This window comes from Heterocephalus glaber, unplaced genomic scaffold (assembly GCF_053883595.1).
Source record: "Heterocephalus glaber isolate CG9 unplaced genomic scaffold, H.glaber_assembly_v1.0 deba00001538, whole genome shotgun sequence".
Classification (NCBI taxonomy): Eukaryota; Metazoa; Chordata; class Mammalia; order Rodentia; family Bathyergidae; genus Heterocephalus; species Heterocephalus glaber.
The window spans coordinates 27,391,241-27,412,784 of NW_028258333.1; the positions used below are offsets into that span (position 1 = coordinate 27,391,241).

Genomic DNA, 21,544 nt, shown 5'->3' on the forward strand with positions numbered 1-21,544 from the left:
GCTACACCATGCTTTCAGTTCTAAGAGCAACTTGTACAAAATTCTATTTTTATAGTATTTAATCACATTTATCAGCCATGACACTTGAGTGGCAACTCCATAATCCAACCTATGAGTAGTGATCAACATATATGGTGAATGTTTACATTCAAAATTATTACAGTAAAAGTCACATTTCAGTTTATCCCTCTCATAATATCTCCTCTTGCTTTGAGCACACTTACCCCATTATTTTTGTCATTTTCTTGAGCAGTTCTGAATTCCCCTTTTGTGAAAGCCTTTGAGGTGTGACAAAAAATAAGGTAAATGTTGCTGCCAAGTGCCACCCAAAGGAAAGGCAAGTTCATGGGCTCTTTCCCAAAGTCAAATGACCATGAAAGGTAAATGTTTTGAACTGATTAAGGACATTGAGACAGCCACGATAGCATGAGAAAAGACACCGATGGAAGAGGACTTCCAGAACTGCTTCAGAAAATGACAAAAATGATGGGATATGTGTCTTTGAAGAGAGAGGGAATATTTTGAGGGAGATCCACAGCAATGTATCTTTTTTTTACTGCATATGTCTCACAAATATTTACACAGGCCTTGATAACTGCAACTATACGAAACACTACATGGTGGGCTAGTAATGTATTGCTCTCTTCTGTTACACATAAGCCTCATGAATGGTTGAAGACCATGATCTTGATAAAAGGGTAAGTTCTTCCCACCCTTCTCTTTTTTTGTCCTCTGTACACTCACTTGCCCTTTTACCATTTTATGACACAGCATGAAAGCCCTCGTCTTGGGCCAATGTTGTGCTCTCGGGGTTCTCAGACTTCAGAACTGTGAGCTAAATACATCTCTGTTCTTTATAAATCACCCAGTATCATAAAGAACAGCATTTTGTTATAGTAGCAAAAAACTGGATAAGACACACATAATAAAATTTTGTAAATAAGTCAAAAGATTAATGAAATACTGTTAAGGCCTTTGTGTGTTTTTAAAAATAGAATAATAATTTTAATAGTTCTTGCATGTAGTTGACATCAATAGATTAAAAGTTACTTAGGGTTGTATCTGACAAAATGTAATTTTGAGGATGACATTCTAAGGCAGGGACTAGCAAACTTTTGCTATAAAGGGCCTGGATAATTAGTTGCAGGCCATAAGGAGTCTGTTGCAATAATTTACCTCTGCTATTACTGACTGACAACAGCCACAGATGATATGAATATATCAATGTAGCTGCACTGCAGTAAAACTTTATTTAAAATTGTAGAAGACCTCATCTGACATTTAGGTTATAGTCTGCAGAATTTGGTTCTAAAGGATTACTTCCCAATGTGTGACTCCTGATCTAGCAGCATCGGTAGTATGTGGGAACTTGTTACAGACGGAGATTTCTGAGCCTTACTCAAGACCTACTGAATTAAAAACTATGGGACTCAGTGATCAGTGCTTTAACAAGCTCACTAATGGTTTGGTTTGAGAATCTCTGTTTTAGAGTAGCCTAATTGAAATTACTTCCCTCCAAAATACTTCCTCCCCTTCAAACTTTTAGGCATAACACAGAACTTCTAACTTTTATAGCATCACATCTTGTACATTTTATACATGGGCAGAAGACAGATGAATAGGAACCACACCTTAACACAGACTGTGGTCCATGGATATTTATGTACTGGCACTGGAGAATTGAGTGCTTTTGATCTTTGACCATAACTATGATACAGTTGGAAAAATATTAATGTAAAGGTTTTACTAGGTTTAAGAAATGTAAAATGAATAGAGACCTTGTGTTCTGTGATCAATTTTAAGTATTATGTACCCCCTGAAAGATTTATGTCTAAAGCCATAGACATGTTTGACAATAAGTATTCCATTTTTATAAAAAACATAGAAATATATTGTGGTTTAATGAAAAAAGATTAAATTCAAAAGTACATTGCAAAGAGATCATTACATTGAGAACTATAGCACTCTGAAAAAAGAGATCAAAGAGGATATAAGAAAATGGAAAGACATCCCCAGTTCCTGGGTAGGAAAAACCAATATAGTGAAAATGGTCACACTTTCAAAACTGCTATACAGATTCAATGCAACCCTGACTGAAATCCCAACAGTATATTTCATAGAACAAGAGAAAATAATCCAAAAATTCATTTGGAAGCAGAAGAGACCTAGAATAAAAAAGCAATTCTAGGCAACACAGACATGGCAGGGGGTATCACATCCCCAACTTGCAACTATACTATAAAGCTACTGTGATAAAAACAGCATGGTACTGGCAAAGAAACAGACCCAAGGATCAGATGAGAAGATGCAGAAACAACTCCAGACATACTCAACTACCTCATTGTTGACAAAGGAGCCAACCATCCTTACTGGAAGAAAGATAGCCTCTTCAATAAATGGTGTTGAAAAAATTTGGTTTCAACTTGCCAAAGATTAAAATTAGACCCCTATCTTTCACCATGCACTAAACTAAAATAGAAATGGATTAAAGTTTTAAATATTAAAACAGAAACACTGAACTGGCTGGAACAGAGGTTAGGTAGAACTCTTGAAGATATTGGTGTAGGAAAAGATTTTATGAACAAATCCTCAGTAGCATGGGAACTAGCACAAAGAATCAACAACTGGGATCTCTTTAAAAAGCTTCTGCACTGCAAGAGAAACCACCAACAGAGCTAAGAAACAACCTACAATGCGGGAAAAAACTTTTAGCAGTTGTACCTCAGACTACCATCTAGAATTTATAAAGAACTGAAAAAAAATCAGACCCTCCAAATTTAAAGACCCAATTAAAAATGGGCATCTGAAATGAACAGACATTTCTCAAAGAAGTAAAAGCATCAAATAAACATATGAAAAAATGTTCAACATCACTGGTCATTCGAGAGGTGCAGATGAAAACAACACTGAGATTCCACCTCACCCCAGAAAGAATGGCTGCTATCAAGAAATCAACCAATAACAAATGCTGGTGGGGGTGTGGGGAGAAAGGAACCCTTCTCCATTGTTAGTGGGAATGGAGACTGGTGCAACCACTGTGGAAATCAATATGGAGATACCTCAAAGAACTAGTATTAGAGGTCCCATTTGACCCAGCTATTCCTCTGCTGGGTATCTTGCCAAAAGAATTAAAAGAATCATACCACACTGATATAGGTGCACCCATGTTTATAACGCCACAGTTTGTAATAGCTATAACTTGGAAACAGCCCAATTGCCCATCAACTGGAGACTGGATAAAGAAGATGTGTGTGTGTGTGTGTGTGCGTTTTATAAAATGCAGTACTACTCAGCCATAAAGAATGAGAAACTAGAGACATTTATAGCTAAATGGATGCACATTGGGTTCATACTCTTAAGTGAAATAAATAGGACACATATGTGTAAATACTGAATAGTTTCTCTGTGAAAAACTAAAAACTGTAAAACTAAAAGTGTGTGTGAAAAACTAAAAGTGTAAATAAGGATCAAAATGTATAATTGATAATGTGAAATAGGAAGAAAAGGTCTAAAGGATTAGGGGAAGTGGGAGGGGTAGGGGAAAGGAAGAAAGGGAAAAGAAAAAAATATGAAAAAAGGAAAAAATGGAAACAAAGTCTTTGAAAATAGGGAATGGTGGAGGGGTTGAAGGGAGGGCAGGGGAATGGGAAAAAATAAGAAGCAATATACATCATATAAAGGTACGAGATCCCAATGATGAATGTAACTGTATTGTATACCTAAAAGGTACCAATAAACTTAATGGAAAAAATTACATTGCAATTGTATTGTGTACTTAAGAGTTATATAAATTTGCAATCTAATAAGACAATACAGACTCAACATCTCCTGTGATTTTAGCCAAGTATGGTTTATTTCTCTGAATACATGCCTTAAATAAGGACATTGATTTGCACAAACTCAGAAATAAAGACCATAGTTACACCTAGATCATAGTTTCAGATTTTTACAAGTTATCAAAACATATTATGCTGAAGTTCCAATCTCTATTCACACTAATATGTCATCATTATATGAATTAAGTGTTCCTCATACCATAAATCACCTGCTTCTGCCCTGTGACTGAACAACCAGGTATGATGACATTTCCAGAAAAGTCAAGATTAAAGCAGGGCAAAGCATTTGTAAATATTACCTGGCATTTTTTAAGTTCACAAAAGATGATTAAAATAGAAAAACAATAACTCTAATTAGAAAACAAATCAATATTTTTCAAGTTCATTTTTTGAACTCCCAAACAAAAGTGAAGGTCAGGATGCTTACCCAGATAAATCCATTTTCTGGAAGAACAGGTGGAGAACACCCTGAATCTGCTTCTGTCTCAGGAAGATCTACCTCTCTCATCTCTTCATCATCACTGATACATGGCTGACCACTAAAAGGCAAAAATAAATGTGTGTATATATTAATATATATTCATATGCACAATCTGTATGCATATACATATATCCATGTTGTATATACATTAAATAGAGAGAAAACATTATTTTCACAGATAAAGATAACAGCAGACTCAATGCCTCACTAAAATGCTATGTTGGCATAGGTAAAATTCTAATTATTTCTTTACTTGGCAATTGATGATAACGTGTTGGAACTCTCCATGTCATTGGGAAAATGACTCGGTCTGTTTTCTTCCCCAACCTTACCTATTTTCCATTATTGAAAAGGTGCAGTCCTCCTCTTGCTGCTCCTCCCCCTCACAGTATCTGCCTCCTTGTTGGGGGGCAGGGTTATTGCACAGTCGGGTTCTTGATCTCTTATAAGCAGCACTGCACACACTCCAGGAAGACCAGCAGCCCCAGTTCCCATCTACTGAATCTGGAAGAAAGAAAGACTCTCTTCTATCATGGAGCGTATGAGAGATTTGAGCTTTGAAGTCAGGCCAACCTAGTTTCCTCACTTCTTAGCTGTGTGACCTGTTTTGTAGAATATTATAAAGTTAGAGTGAGGAATAAATGATACTACTTGTGAGAGGGGTTTGAACATTGCCTGATTTCTTTTCCTGTTCCCAAAGGCCTGAATACTATGGTAAAAATTATGAATCATTTTTAATATTAGAAATAAACACATATGCATGTACATCTAGAATACATGTACACATATGTGTAAATATGAATGTCATCTGAGTAGAACATACATAAAATTATTTTTATTTATTTATTTATTGCTTAAATTCTTTTATTGGTACATTTTAGGTATACAATACGTTTGCATTTATTATTGGGTGCTTGTACCTGTACATGATGTATCTTGGTTCTTATTTTTTCCCCATTACCTGTGCGCCCTTCACCCCACCACCCTTCCCTATTTACATACTTCATTTCCATTTTTTTTCTTTTCTTATAAGTTTTGCTTTCCATTCTTTCCTTTCCCCATCTCCTCCCACCACCCCTACCCCTTTGGACCTTTTCCTATTTCAAAATATTAATTATTAGTTATTCATCCTTTTAATCCTTATTTACACTCTGAGTTTCTCAAATTATTTTTGAAGGTAGTAGAATTCATTCTAATTTCATATCTCATCCTCTTTTAAGCAGAACTTGAAGTAACAATGAATGGTACTTAGTCTTATACAAAAACTCTGGTCATGGTTTAACTGATCCCTTATTACAAAACCATCCCCCTTTTACATTATAGTACATATGAAGTTTATAATAACAGTGTCATTATTTTATAATATGTTTTAATTTATTCAGCTAGTAATGTTACAGACACTATGCTATATTAGGTATTTTTACATACTATAAAACAGGTAAATAAATACATACATATTTTAATCCTCACGTATATCAAAAATATAATTGTTTTTCTTTAATTATATGGTTGAATGATTGTGGCATAGAGAGGTTAAATAGCTTTTCCAGCATCCCATAGCTGGTAGGTTATAGCTCAGACTAACACCAATGTTTTTCAGCTTAAGAGTCTGTCTTTTTGAAGGTTTATTTATGAATTTGTCTAGGGTAGAGGTTGTTAATAAATTTTGCTTTAATTGAACAACCTAGAAAGTCTTTTGGAGGGGGAGAATGCTTACCCAAGATAGACTACTGGTACTCACCAGATTTATAATCCGGAGACCGCCTCTCGCAGTTCTCGCCATAGGTCCCACTCTGACACACACACAAACATTCGGTGCCTGAGAGGGTGGGACGGCCATTATTTGGACACGGAGCACAATGGCAAGGGTCAAACTTGGCTGCGTATTCTTGAAAAGCTTTCCTGAGATTGTTCCGTTTTGTCACCGCACAGGGCATGTTTCTGACCAAGTTTGTGATGGGAGCAAGCTAAGAGCAGACAACAGAGAGGAGGCCCAGTCACATGCCTTTGGGCAATATCCGACCATTACTGCACTGGCTCAATTTCATGGAATGAGGCGTACGGACCAGAAGAGGTCATACTACAAAGGAATTATTGTGCAATGAAGAAGAGCTGCTGTTGAGCCAGTAGGGAAAGTCTCTCTATCAAAAGGCAGTGCATCCTACTTGGAACTGACCTTCTCTGCAGCTGTACTGTGAAGGAAGCCAAATGTGAGGGATTGCTTAATTTGACTAGCATCAAGTATTTATTAAGTATCAAATGCATGCCTCAGAGTTTGGAGGTAGGTGACCAAGAGTCAGGCAAATCATTAATGCTCTGTTGAAATGTCACTAAGTTTGATTCAAGCAGAAAAACTCAAAGGATAAAGGCTTGCCTTGTTCTTTGTTTTTCTGGGGATAGCATTGGCTTTTGATGGAAAAAAAAAAGTAAAGTGAGGCAAATGGATCAATGACCTTTCCAGTAAGATGAATTTTAGTAACAAATAATAGAGCTAAGAACAACAAAATAAAATCAGTACTTATTTTATTAACATTCTAAAACAGCATAGAAATGATTATCTAGTACAGCATATGATTTAAAAGGCTGTGATGGACAGTTGGGTCTCATTTTTCTACCATAACTTGTGTAGTTAACTCAATATATTTTCATACTAGATGTAAATGATTCTATTTTTATAATGATTGAGCTCCTTTATCTTCACTTAAATTAACTAAACATAATAACTTTTTGAAGGCCTTTTAAAATGTGATTATGTTCTATGGAAAGCTAATTCTAAATTGCATATGATTGATATGTGGGCAAATTATTACACAAATACAAAATCATCTTTTTATATAATTAAAATAAATACAAAACTTGCAAACTGAATCAATAGGGACAGAAAAAGAAAATCAAATGGAATTTCATACATGCTATGGATTCTAAATACTCCCAGAATGCTTGTTTGAATACTAAAGGCAATAGATGATTAAAAATAGGTATATTGTGCAAGCACATTAAAAAGAAATATTTCTTTTGTCATCTGAGAAGAAAATTGTAAAGAAATTGTACAATGTGTAATTTTGGCTGCTAGAAAACTACTTTAGCTCTCTTACTTTTGATGCTTTTTAATCTTACCTCAAAGTCAATCACAGCAGGATTTTCCTTCACTGATTCTAACCACTCAGAAAGTACTTTCTCATCTGGAACAGAGTTTCCTTTCTCCCATGCCAAAGCTGCTGCGTAACTGCTCTTCCCACCTCGAACCAGGGATATGGATTTCTCTGCTTTCTGCAAAAATGAACCTGCAAGGTGTTTCAAGAAAATTGCCCATTAATTTTATTAAAAATTCATATTTTGAAGAAAATCCCATATGCACAGGACAGAGAAGTAGATTGTACAGATATGTAACTTCCATAAGCAAGCTAAATGGAAAAGAAAGAAAACATCATCTTAGGGGTTTAATATCGGAAATTATAACAGTAATAACACTACTATTTATTAAGCATATAGTATATGTTGGCAATTTACACACATTTTTCTTATATAATTCTCATAGCAACCCTAAGAAGTTGATATATGTTCAAATGTAGATGTTGAAGCTGAAATTAATTTGTCCTGGAATAGGCTAATAAGATGTAGCATTGGTACGCAAATTCCACCTAGCTCTTGACTACTTTGCTCTTCACTATTTGATGCCAACCTGCCAGATTTTGATTTATATTAACCTAAGTCCTTGGACTCCAGAATAACATAAACCACATAGCATCTAATATTCAGTCAACTGACAGCCATGCCAGAAACTTGCACTTGTAGACAAAAATGATAGAATGCTTTTACATTTAAAGAAGGGGAAAAGCATTTTAACACTTTTGGGAAGATAGTAAGGAGCAACAAATCAACCTCTTCAAGATTTAGAATGCAGTTACTGGAAAATAACAACTTGATGAAGAAGGAGGGAGGTGGTTCCCTGGGACCCAGGAGGGATCTAAAGGGAAAATTGGAGCCCACAGAGAAAGTTAAGAGACAGACCTCAATGCAGAAAAAGGAAAGGGGCAAACTGCACTTGCTCCCTGGCTTCTGGCTTGTGGCATGAGGTATGAGGATCAAATCAACAGAGACACAGTAAGAGCAAGTGATTCCAGAGGCCTCCAGGGAGAAAAACATCAGTGGAGCAGAGCAGTGGATGCTATGTGCTACAAAAGCTGGTGAGTGACTCCAGCCCAAGTGACTGCCATGTCCCATGGAGAGGGTGATGGGCTGGACCTCATTTTAGGGAGGGGCCAGCTGAACCTGGGGCTCAGAGAAGCCAGGGGTTGGCTTCACTCAGGGCTCCCAGTGTTAAAGTCTCACAGTGGCTGGGTGAGGGACAACCACAGGAGACGTCCAGGGTCAGGAGGCTATGGTCAGGCCAAGAGACACCCAGAGTGCTGTAGGTTGAATGATTCAGCCCCCATCCCCATGACCAGAGGACAGGATCAGCCAGAACTTCTGCTGATTTGAGAGTACTAGAATCAGCACCCCACCCTAATCCTACTGCAGGCTGCTGAAATTATCCAGCACAGATCTGGTCTCTGACTGCCTCCTTTGTCTACTAGCAACAGCAGAATCATGGCCTGAATTGGACACTACCACAAAACTGTAGACCTCAGAGGATAAGTACAGGCTTGAAATCATGAGAAATCTCTTTTTTTTTCTTTGTTTTTGGGTTTTTTGTTTGTTCTTTTTTATTGTTTTTGCTATTCACGAGTGTAAACATTGTTTTATTTTTTTGTTTTGTTTTATTCCTGTTTTTTCCTTCTTTCTTTCTTTCCATTTGTCTTCTTCACCAATTTTCTGAGGCTTGGGTAATATTCCTTTGTCCTTCAGCCTTGCTCCTAATCTTTTTCTCTTTTTTGTTTCTGTATTTTTCCTCTTATCCCTTTTAAATATTCTCCCCTTATGGTAAAATCACTGTATTGAGTAGATATTTACTCTATATAAATTTATGATTTGTCTTAGATTTTGTTATATAACTAAAAAATCTTGTACCTATGGTTAAAGATGGCAAATCATTATTTATCACAGCTTGTCATTTTCTGGTTTGTTCTTGATATTATTGTTATTACTGATTGCACTACTTTAGTCAAGGTGGCATAGTCGTTGTGGCCCATAGATCTTCCTTATATGCTGATATCTAGATTGTCTGGGGGTCATAAACAATATTATAATCTAGTACCAAAGAACTGGGTAGTAGGCCAAATGGGCACCAACTTTTCATCCCTAATAAATTGAATAGGCAGGATCTTGGGACAGACTAAAAAGCCAAAAGCCAGCTACACCTAGAAGACATCTGTGAAAAGTAATCATTTCCTGAAGGAGTCTTGATACTAGTAATAAAGCTACCTACCACAAGCAGTTTATAAGCCTCAATCCAGAAAACAAATAAATAACAAAAAATAGAAAATGAAAAAACACAGAAGCGGGATGCAACCCATAATCCACAACTTGCCAAAGGGAAATCAAGGGGGTATTGAGGTGGAAGAAATAAAAAATCTCTCAGCTGAATTTTACAAAATGGTTGCAGTAGAAGTAACAAAACAGATCCATAAGTCTCTTGACAAAAAAACTCCCCAGAGATAATTAAAGAGATGATAGTGATAATGAAGGAAATTAGTGAATCTAGAATAGATACAAATAAAAAAATAGAGGCGCTTAGGAAAGACATGGAAACCATGAATTCCCAACAAAGAAAAGAACTGGATTCCATAAAACCTACTCAAACAGAAACCCAGGAAATTAAAACTTCTACTACAAGTATATGCAGCAGGGTCAATCAATGTGAAGATGAAATCTACAAGACACAGTTGTAGTTGGTGATCATCAAATGAAAGACCTCTTAAAAATAGCAAAGGGCCACAAAAAAATCAATCCAACAGCTGCTACATAATGCAAAGAAGACTAATATAAGATTAATTAGAATCGATGAGAAATTAGAAGATATCACAAAGGGCATGAAAAATCTGTTCACTTCTTGAAATCTGTTCACTTTCTGAAAACTTCCTAAAAGCATGGAAAAAGAACTTGAGATATAGAAAAGTGAGGCATATAAAACTCCGAATAGTCATGATCAGAAAAAAAATCTGTATCAAAGCATATGAGTCAAGATTCCAGAATTTCAACAAAGAGCAGAATATTAAAAGCTGTTAGAGAAAAGAAATCACTTATAAAGGAAAACCCATCATAATTACATCAGACTTCTCAACACAAATCTTTAAATTAAGGAAAGCTTGGAAAGAAGTCTTTCAGGCCCTACAAGAAAAGAACCTCCAACCCAGATTGATGTACTCCACAAAATTATCTTTCATAATTGATGGAGAAATAAGATATTTCCATGATCAAGTACACCTGAGGAAATTCAGGACAAGGAAACCAGGACTCCAAAAACTTCTGAAGGGCATTCTACAAAAAGACAATGAAGACAATAACTCCATGAATCCTAATATAATGAATATACCAGGCAAGGCAAGCAACTAAACAGAGGAGAAAGAAAGGGAACAAACAGGAAAATTTATGACAAGGATAAGTCAATACATATCAGTTATAATCATCAGTGTAAATGGTCTCAATTCAATCAAAAGATTGGCATAATGGATCAAGAAATAACATCCAACAATATGGTGCATGCAAGAAACACATTTAATTCACAAAAAAATTTAGACTGAAAGTCAAAGGATAGAAAACAATACTCTATGTGACAGGAACCCAGAAAAAAGCAGATTTGCAAAGTGGATTTCAAGCCAAAAATGATCAGAAGACACAAAGAAGGTCATTACATACTTGTGAAGGGAACAATCCAAGAGGAAGAGATAACAATCATAAATATATATGCACAAAATACTGGTGCACCCAACTATAAAAAACAAACACTAATTAATATGAAAAATCGGATGAGCATTAATACAATTATAATAGGGCATCTCAGCCCATTTCTCCATCAATTTTGGAGAAATTTCATATTTATTCATTGTTAATATATAGAAACATTGTTATTTTTGTACACTAACCTATTCTACAACTTCACTGAACTCATTTACCAGGTTTTATTTTTACTTACTAGTTTTAACAGTTGGAGTTTTTTGGTGGTTTTTAGGATTTTCTATATACAAAATTATATCATCTATACACAGTGACAATTGAACTTCCTTTCTGATTCAGTCACCTTGTATTTCTTTTTCTTACCTAAATGCTCCAGCTAGGAATGTCCATATTAGGTTGAACAGAAGTGGTGAGAGTGGGCATTCTTCTCTTGTTACCTATCTTAAAGGAAATCTTTTCAACTGTTATTACTGATGTTAGGTGTTAATTTCTTATTTCTCTATCAATTTTGAAAGATAGTTTTGCAGGGTATATCAATCTGGGTTGGAGGTTATTTTCTTTTTTTTGGTACCAGAGATTGAACTCGGGTCCTTGCACTTGTGCAGCAGGCAGCAAAACCACTGAGCTAAATCCCTGGCCCTGAGGTTGTTTTCTTTTAGGGCTTGAAATAATTCACTCCAGGCTCTCCTTGACTCAAAGGTTTGGGTTGAGAAGTCTGGTGTGATTCTGATGGTCTTTCTTTTATAAGTGATTTGTTTCTTTTCTCTAACAGCTTTTAATATTTTGTTCTTGTGTTGGATTTCTGGAATCCTGACTATTATATGCCTATGTGTAGATTTTTTTGATCATGGCTAATTGGAGTTCTATATACCTCATGTATCTGTATGTCAAATTCCTTTCCCCTGTTTGGGGAGTTTTCTCTGATTACTTCAGTGAAGGGTTTATTTATGTCTTTTACATTGTCTCCTACTTTTTCATGGACTCTGATCAATCTTAAGTTATTCTTTGCATGATCTAGCAGCTGTTGGATTGATTTCTCATGGTCCCTTGCTATTTTTAAGAAATCTTACTTTTCCTGTTTGCTAATCTCAGTCATGTCTTCTATATCTGATAATCTTTTCTCACATTTGATTATTCTACTACAGATAATTTTAATGGAATTTTTAATTTTTAATCTCCTGGATATCTGTTTGAATCTGTTTTATAAATTTCATTTCTTTCCTGTGTTGGGCATTCATGGTTTCGAGCATTTTCTTAAGTGTCTCTATTTTTTTTTTTATCTGTGTCTGCTCTAGAGTCACCAATCATGTCTTTCATTATGATCACTGACTCTGTTGTTACCTGAGAAATTATTTCTGATTTGATTTTTTCTAGAGCCTCTTTCATCTGATTTGTTACTTCCAATGTTACCAATTCAGGGAGTCCAGGTGTATAAGTTTTGGATTGTTCTACCTCATTGCCCCTTGGGTTTGCCTTTGGTAAGCTGGAAGTATGGGTTTGCATTTTGCTTAAGTGTCTTCTCATTTCTTTTTTTTTTTTTTTTTGGTTTAATTCCTGGGCTGATGCTTGTAGGTAGGTTGTGGTGAGTATCTTTATTGCTAGTATTTAGAACCCTTAAGAAAGGACTACTTCTCAGAGGTGTCTTCCAGGTGTAGCTGGCTTTTGGGTTTTGAGTCTGTTGCAACATCCTACCTCTTCAATTTATTGGGTATGTGAGGTTTCTGCCTACTTGGCCTAGCCTCTGGTTCTTTGGCACTGTGTTATAGTATTTTTAATGACCCTTAGGCAATCTCAGTCTTGGTATACCAGGAAGCACAACTGATTAGAACAATTATGGCTAAAGTAATTACATAGTTTCTAGTCTGGGCTCAGGTAGGAGGCGCTGCCCATCACCTTCTTCTTTGTTAGGGACTCTTTCTTCACTCTCCTTGTGGGCTTCAATTCTCACTTCAGATCCTTCCTGCATCCGAGGGACACACTTTCTCCTTCTTGTTCCTCACATTGCTTTAATCCAGTGCCTGGACACCAAACCTCAGAGAGGCATTCTCTTTGCTGCTAACCATTCTGCTATCTTCCCAGAATTCTCAGAAGTATTTCACAACTGGAATTGTACCTATACATTACATTGATGGTCTAGAAGTATTCTTCACTGGTATGATTTATATCTAACCCTAGGATTAGAGGATGTTATGCCACATATTGGGGCCTTGGTTAACTATACTCAATAGGCCTTAAACAATACCTCGACTGGTCTCTCCATTCTGTGGCTTCAGGGTCTCTCATGGTCCTTTTCCCACAGCCTGTAGCCAGTAGAACTCCTAAAGCAAGAAAGTCTAACCAGGCTGGCTGGCTCTTAGAAATGTGATCTGTGCACAATGTCTTTCACTCAGCCTTATGTTTGTGAGATTCATTTACCTTGTGTGTGGCTTTAGTTAATTTCTATCACAATTTATCCATTTTGCTCATGATAGACATTTGAATTTATCTAGTTGTTGACTGGCCATTTGAATTGTATCCAGTTGGTAAATAATGCTACTTTGAATGTTTTTGTGCATTAATTTTTCTGCATATTTTTAAATATTTCTGTTAGGTACTAGCACCTAGATTGGGGTCATTACTGTGGCTGTGCATGACCATGTGGTTTAGAAGCCCTTGGAAATGGTTTGCAGAATTTGAGAAGGTTTGGAGATACAAGCTATAAAAGCCTTAGAATTTTATGAGCACCACTTCTCGGCCTTTTGGCTAAGATCAAGTGTAGAATTTTATGAGCAGATCCTGATAGGTAATTCTGGTTAGAGCTCAGATGACTAGAATTGTGATAGGAGTGCAGGTAAGGCCAGGCTCAGGAGGTTTCAATTGGGAACAAAGACTCCATTCACAATTGGAGTAGAGGTCAAGTGCTATACTCTGGCAGATCATTTTCTTCATTTTGCCCATCCTGAGATTTTTACAGAAGGCTGGGTTTAAGGGGTATGGACTAGTTGATGTGGCAGAAGAAATTTCAAGATACCACAATGTTTAGGCTGTTGCAGGAGTACTGCTGGCTAATTTTAGGCAAATCTATAATAAGAATTGGGAGCAAAAAGCAGAGCAGAAAAACTTGAAAATTTTAAATTTTGGTCCAAAGGAATCATGTATAAAACTGGATACAAAAGTGGTATGGTTACTGAAGAGATTAACACCATTAAAAAGAAAATAAGTACTTTGTACAAGAACAAGAAGAAAGATCCTGGAGGTCACCTTAGAAATCAGCAAGATCCCACCTATTGCAGGCTCAAGGATACAAAAGTATGAACCTTTCATTTGAGAAGAGAGTCCCTGGAATGCCTGGTAGAAAAGGGTCTCATAGGGAATTGGTTTCCTCAAATTCATTTCACTGTGCCCAGCCATTTTTGCACTTAGAGCCCACTACAATTATGGGCCAAGATAACTTGGCTATTGCTCAAATTGTCAGCAGACCATGGCATCTTCTATGTGATGCTGGTTTTACTGGCATGCAGAATGAAAGAGTTGTAGGGTCAGGTAGGCTTCCAATCAGGTTTCAAAAAAAGGCCTGGGATGCCAGGAAAAGGCAGTGCATGAAGCTATGGAAATGAAACCAAAGGGGCAGTGGAGACAACAGGAAGATATCTTGTTCCTGTATCAGAGATACCAGGAACATGCAATGTCTCCCAAGGAAAGCTGCTGCCTGTGAGTGTTGCTAGCCCAAGATTGAGGCCATGTGGTCTACAACTGACAAGGTTATTGGGATGAGACTGTCTAAGCCCTTTGGAATTCACATTGTACTACTGTATGTTTTGGATACCTGATATGGAGCTACTGGACTTAAAGACTGCCCTGCTGGATTTCAGAGTCTTATGTTGGTCATATTCTTTTCTATTCCCTTATTTATCCCTTTTGGAATGAAACTGGTTACCCTGTGCCACTGTTCCTTGGAGTTATGAACTTGATTTTTATTTTAATAGAGGTTCACAGCTAAGAACTTGCCTTGAGTCTCAGAAGAGACTTTGACGGACATACACTTTTGAGCAATGCTGAAACTGTTGAGATTTTGGGAGAAAAAGTATTGTGTGTCCACTTGTGGGTATACAGAGTGGTTGAATCATATCCAGGGTAATCATGAACTTGCTATTGTATTTGCAGATTAAGTATGACTTAAGGAAATATGTTTGGGTGTCCAGCTGACAAACAGTTGGGATGTGGTAGTTAGGGTGGAATGTCAAATTGATTGGCTTTGGGGGCCATCCAGGGAATTGGTGGAGCACACTTCTGGGTGTGGATGAGTGGCTCATGGAGGTATGACTTTGAATAGTATCTATCATTCCTGGCCCCTTTCTCTCTGGTGTTGTTTTCCTTCATATGTTTCCTGAATGCCACAAAATAAGCAGATTTGCACCACTATTCCTTCTTCCATGACTTTCCTGCTTGGAGCCAGCTGACCCTGTACTGAAAACCCATGAAACTATGAATCAGATTAAACCTTTCTTCAAATTACAGGTGTTGGGTATTGTGTCCCAGTAATGCATAGATTACTATTATTATTATTACTATTACTATATAGGTCACTAATGCATAGATTTTTGCCACTTTCCAAATGAGTTTAACCATTTTATGTTCCTCTCAGCAGTTTGAGTGGTTCCCCACTCTGGCAACATTTGTCAATTTAAAATTTTCATTATTTGTACCAGGCAGTATCTTACAATCTTACTTTTGTTTCCTTAATTTTTTTGAGTATGTCCTGTTAGTCAAAATGCAATGTTTAACACATCACAACTAGAAGTAATCTCTATAAAGGACATTTTATTTTCTTACTTAATTTTTACTGTTTTCCTATATAATCTAGTGGAGTGTTGTGTTCAATACAAAATCTGCAAATTTCTTGTTAAGGTATCTTTTGGGGGAATGGGAGACTGCATACCAGGTTAGTTTATTGAAAAAAAAAATCATAGTTCTCCTTATAATTTAAAAACTCAGGAACATTTTCTTTGACTCTGTTACTGTTACAGTTTTTGAATCTAAAAATGAGACTCTATTTTCACACTTAACATATTAAATGGGTTAGTAAAAATCTTTAGTAGGATTAAGTCCAAATATTTTAACAAGGCATATAAATTTTGTTTAATATAGGCCAAACACACTTTCCCAGTTTTATTGGACAAATTTTTATTCAAGGAAAATTGAAATACTCATCTGTTCACTTAAGCATTCATTCCTGGCCTCTTTATTCTTTCATTTCCTCATCTATAAATGGGAGTAATGATTGTAGTCTCAAAGGATTGCTATGAGAATTAAAAGTTCACACACATAATATATAATAGTTTTGAGACTATTTTAAAAACTTAATAAATGTTGATTACTCATTCTTTCAATCATTTATATTGACATACATCAATTAAATAGTTATAATATGCTCAGCATGCTATTAAATATGGAAGATATAAGAACTATGTCATTGCCTAAATTTGCGTACAACTTTATGGAGAAAGTAAAAAGCAAATACAATTCAGTGTGAGGGTGCTATGATATTATGACTACAGGTTACACTGATAACAGAAGGGCACCTAACTTTTATTATGAATAATAATAGAGGTGGTAATCCAAGGGTTTTTGGATCCTTTGCTAAAAATTGTAATTTCAAGATTGATTTTGTTGCTTGAAAGTAAGTGTTCCATCTTTGGAATATTAAATATGTAAGCAATTCAGAAGAATACAATCCTTATTTCCCTGATTATTTGTTCTATATATTAAATAAATACATTTCATTAACTTATCTTTGCCCAGTGTTTCTTCATTTCTGAGTTCTTTGTCTATTGGATTTATGTCTTTATATTAATTTTTGCATAAGTTTTAAAATTATGTACCTACCATTCCTCTCCATAATTCAGGGCTTTTTTATGTACAGCTGTGGGTTAGAGAAGTCGGAGAGACAGAGTCAAACTTCGTGTTTTGAGCTCTCAAGTATACTTTGGTAAATCAGGCAAAAATGATAGATTTGAAGGTCTTGGTTTTCAATGTCAAGGGCCAGGCTCTCGAGAGAGAAAAATAGTTTTTGAGTTTTTAATGCTTAAATTTAAATATCAAGAGCCAACCCTGTTAAGACTAAGAACATGGAATTTGTAGTATCAATCAAAGAATGATAAAAATTTTATAATGACATAAAAACCCTTTTCCTTCTCAAAGGAGAAAAGATTTTTTAGCAATGAGGAGAATGAACACTATTTGAAATGTGGTAACAAAAATTTAGACTAGGTGAATTCCTCAGTGCCGATATAGGACTCTGGTACTTTGAGGAAAGCCTTGGGAAGGATGATGTACAAGTGAAGTCTGATAGAAGCTCATATACACTTGTACTTAAGTCTTCTCTAGAAGCAGAATGTGAAGGGCTAGCCTGTGGAGAGAAGTTTATATCCAACATGGTACACAAGACAGTGCTTCTTTGAGTGCTGTAGAGGTCCTCACCCTTCACTGTGATGCATAAAGAAAACAATTAATAGTTTCCTAATCACATAGAGGTGAGTAAGTCTTGAGAAAGGGTTACAAACACTATATATACGACACAAAAGGGCATGCTGTTGGTGATATGCGCCAATTCAAAGGGCGTAGACCTAGTAATCAAAGGCCAAGGCAGGAGTACCAACACTGCTTGTAGATGCCAGCACATAATAATGAGAACAAGAGCAGGCAAATGATACAGTAGTTGAGACCAACAGATGCAAAGGGAGCCTGCTAACAAAGGTTCAGTTCTTTCTTTTATGCTTGGATGCACCTGACCCTTCCTCTCACATGTATATATACATGAACACATATGCATGTATATGTACTCATGCACATTTCACACACAGAAAGATTATCCATGGAAAGCAGCAAAGGAGAAAGGTAAGATCTTACCATTAACTGAAAATTGAAAACTGAAACCCAAAGTGACTTACATTACATTCAAAATTTTGTATTTCTTTTCCCACTTAGAAGAAATGAGGATTTGAGAGATATATTGAGTTTAATTTTAGAAAAAAATTCTATTTGAATATGTAAATTATTCCAAATTTTTCTTCATTAATCTCTTTGTTACATGGATTTTACAGTTGAGTATTTTTTTTCAGTAAGTAAGAATTTGCTCATGTTTTAAAAATGTCTTCCTGTTACTTTTCCACATGAAGTTTTTTTCCCGTTTCAGGAATTTGTGGACATTTGTCTATTTTCACATTATATGAAATTTTGTTATGGAGAAGTCTGAGGCCAGCCAAATTTTGTTGTTTTTGTTTTGTAATAAACTTTTTTATTTCAGCCAAGATACTTGCAGAACTCATTTTTTAAAAATTTTGGTCTTAGTAATTGAACTAGAATTTATATAGAAGTTACATACTTGAATATTTATGGTACATATATCAAGAAAAGCTTCTTCATTTATTTTAGGAACATGTTCTTATACAGTGATTTTTTAAAGTAAAGTTTTTGTTTAATTTATTGGGATCTATAATTCTTATGTTTTAAATTGTGTTTGCCACTCTACTTTCATTAATTTCTTTAATAACATTTACATTTTTCTCTGTACTTATTGTGATTTCTTTAGATCTTTTTTGAGATGTAATTAACTTTGTTAATTTTATTTTTCAGACAATCTATTTTATTCTTGCAGTGTCTAATTTATTTATAATTCAATGGTGATGTTTCTCAATGTTTGTTTTTATAGCTAAGCTTTGAATACCCTTTTCTTTATCCCTTTCATTTGATCTTTTTATCTTTGTACTTTTGATTCATTGAATTCAAATAATTATTAAAAATTTCTACTGCATGATAAGCTATCAAATCTGTGTCCATTTTTATTTATAATCCTAAATTAATTGTCTGGAATACTATATTCTTTTCTTTCTCTCTTTCTTTCTTTCTTTTTTTCTTTCTTTCTTTCACATGCAAGTACTTGTCAAGTCAGTTCTTCTCATTTTGCTTATGCTTAATGTTGACATCTATATATAGGTCACTATATGCTCTGGTACTATAGTTAAAATTAGCTATTTATTATTATGGTAAATATTATATATTTTTTAATTTTAATGTAATATAAGTAGATAATAATAAAGACAATATTAAAACACTCTTCTCATGTCTATAAAAAATAAAATTTCATAACAAACTAATTAGAGAATAATGCTGGCTTATATACTGTGTATCATGATCTTAGAAGAGTGGCCAAAATGTTACTCAGAGTACAAGTCATAAATTAAAAAATGATTCTTGCAAAGATGAAACAAGTAAATAAAAAGAAAAACCTTTCTTTTCAATGAACAAAAGAAATCAGTAAGATTCTTAAAAAATTAAAAATATAAATTCCATTTGATGCAGCTATTTCCCTTCTAGGTATCTTCCCAAAAGAGTTAAAGTCATTATTTTATAGGGATACATGCATACCTATGTTTATAGAAGTATCAGTGTATATGTCCATCAAGAGATGAATGGATAAAGAAAATGTGGTAAACATTATATTTCATTTGTTCCTCAGCTATCTTCCTCATGAGACTATTAGCTTAAAATTTGTGGGTTTCTGTCATCCTGTTACCCTTTGATTTTAGCAGAATGGGTAACAATCAGCCAGGCACAGTAAGGGAATGAGTGAATTTCACACCCAGTAAGAGGTTATTTATAATGTTAAGGCATAGGCGAGAACATGACTTGTTGAGGAGATTACATAAATTCTAGATATACAAAGAGAGGCAAGTGCTTATCTTTAAGACCATTTGGAACCATAGTGTGTTCTAAGCTTGAGGCTTTCATAAATAAGTTTTATCATGGAGAAAATAGGTAGAATTGACTAGAAGAAAGCAAGATTACAAACAAGGAGACAATTTAGAAGGCATCTGTGATAGTCCAGATTAGAAATGATATTGGAGGGTGTGCATACAGAAATCAAGAGATGGAGACAGCTTGGAGAGATATTTAGGAAGTACAGTGGGTTACACATGATTATTTATTGGATAGCGAGGCTAGAAAGAAAGAAGAAAAACGCACACAATGCCTCAGTTACTGGTGGGGTTAACTTAGTTTATGGCAATGCCATCATTAATAGTGGGACAGTTGTAGGAGAGGGAAGGTAAAAGGAGCCAATAGTGGGTTGTCACTATGGTAGTCTCATTATAAATGTCTCATTCTTTAATATTCCCAACAGTCCTACTAGGATATAAAGTAAAGGCTATGCTATTATGCAGTATCATTTTAGCAGGGAGAGAGTATGAGAAATGTTGGTGCTCATAAATATTCAGATAGAGATGTTTAGTGTACAGTTGGTGTCCAGAGTTCAGAAGAGATTTCTAGACTGTGGATTAGGATTAGAGTGAAATCCAAAGGCAGTGGCTGAAACTCTGGGAAGGAGTAAAATTATGCTGCAAAATCTGATATATGTCTTCTTTGTTTAGTAGTTTGGCCTGTTTTTTTTTTTTTTTTCTCATTTCCTCTGTTTGGCAAAATCTTCTTCTGTCTTCAATGGACAGCCCTCAAATAGCTCTCTTGACAAAATCTGATGTATTTTCATCTCAGGATTTCTGTCTGCCCATTTTCTTCTACCCAATGTACTTTCAGAGCCTTTAAAAAATACCTTTCCTAAACCCCTATCAGCCTGTGTTTTTAATTATATATATAATATATATTATATATATTTAGTAAGTTTCATAAATGGAAATGTCTAGTTTGTACTCATGTTTACTGTACAATTAATTTGACATTAAGTTCTGCCCATTGGGAAAAAAACCCCAGGAAATTATTCATTAAGTTGAACAGCCTAAGAACAAGACAGAGAAAACCTTAGCCATTTCTACTTCTATGTAGCACTAGTAATGTTTTATTTGCACTTTCCTCATGCCACAGACCTTGTAGGCAGATAAGTGAAATAAATAATTTGTTAAAAATAGCACAGTCATGTGCAATTTGGTTGCTAAATTACAGGCAACTTTGAGACATGCTGGACAAGCAAGTGCCATTACCTTCATAGCTCTCTGACTTCTTGTTAGTGGTACAGTGCTCTTCCACTTTTGTTTTCTTAAAAAATAAATAGCGTTTCCGTGTTTCAATACGCATGCAGTTTCGGATTTCTTCCTCTGATAAACCTAAGGAATATAATACAAACAGAACCTACTGAAAACTCAGAGAACAGCAGAAAACCTCTCTCCTGGATTCCACTGGTCCCTCTGCCCCTAACTCCAAATTATTTTTATTTTAATCTCTGAAATTCTGGGATAAAGATATATGTTATTATGCCATGTGTAATTCTCATTAACTCATAAATACCAGTTGCTAACTCTACAATAAAAAAATTCTGACTTCGTGACCTGTTAATCTTTCAGCCTCTTTGCTGTTCTGTCTCCTTATCTAAACTCAAACCTATGTTGATTTTGATTCTCTG

General features: G+C 35.3%; 1 protein-coding gene across 2 annotated transcripts in view; it reads right to left on the reverse strand.

The window, feature by feature from the left end:
* C6 (complement C6) overlaps nucleotides 1-21,544 on the reverse strand; it is a 66,911-nt gene that overhangs the window by 15,687 nt on the left and 29,680 nt on the right. For both annotated transcript variants that reach the window (XM_004848576.3, XM_004848577.4), the window contains exons 9-13: nucleotides 21,126-21,248; nucleotides 7,435-7,601; nucleotides 6,059-6,284; nucleotides 4,650-4,821; nucleotides 4,264-4,375 (exon numbers count right to left, since the gene is read on the reverse strand). In XM_004848576.3, the coding sequence (XP_004848633.1) occupies nucleotides 4,264-4,375; nucleotides 4,650-4,821; nucleotides 6,059-6,284; nucleotides 7,435-7,601; nucleotides 21,126-21,248 (800 nt within the window). The remainder of the gene's footprint in view (nucleotides 1-4,263; nucleotides 4,376-4,649; nucleotides 4,822-6,058; nucleotides 6,285-7,434; nucleotides 7,602-21,125; nucleotides 21,249-21,544) is intronic.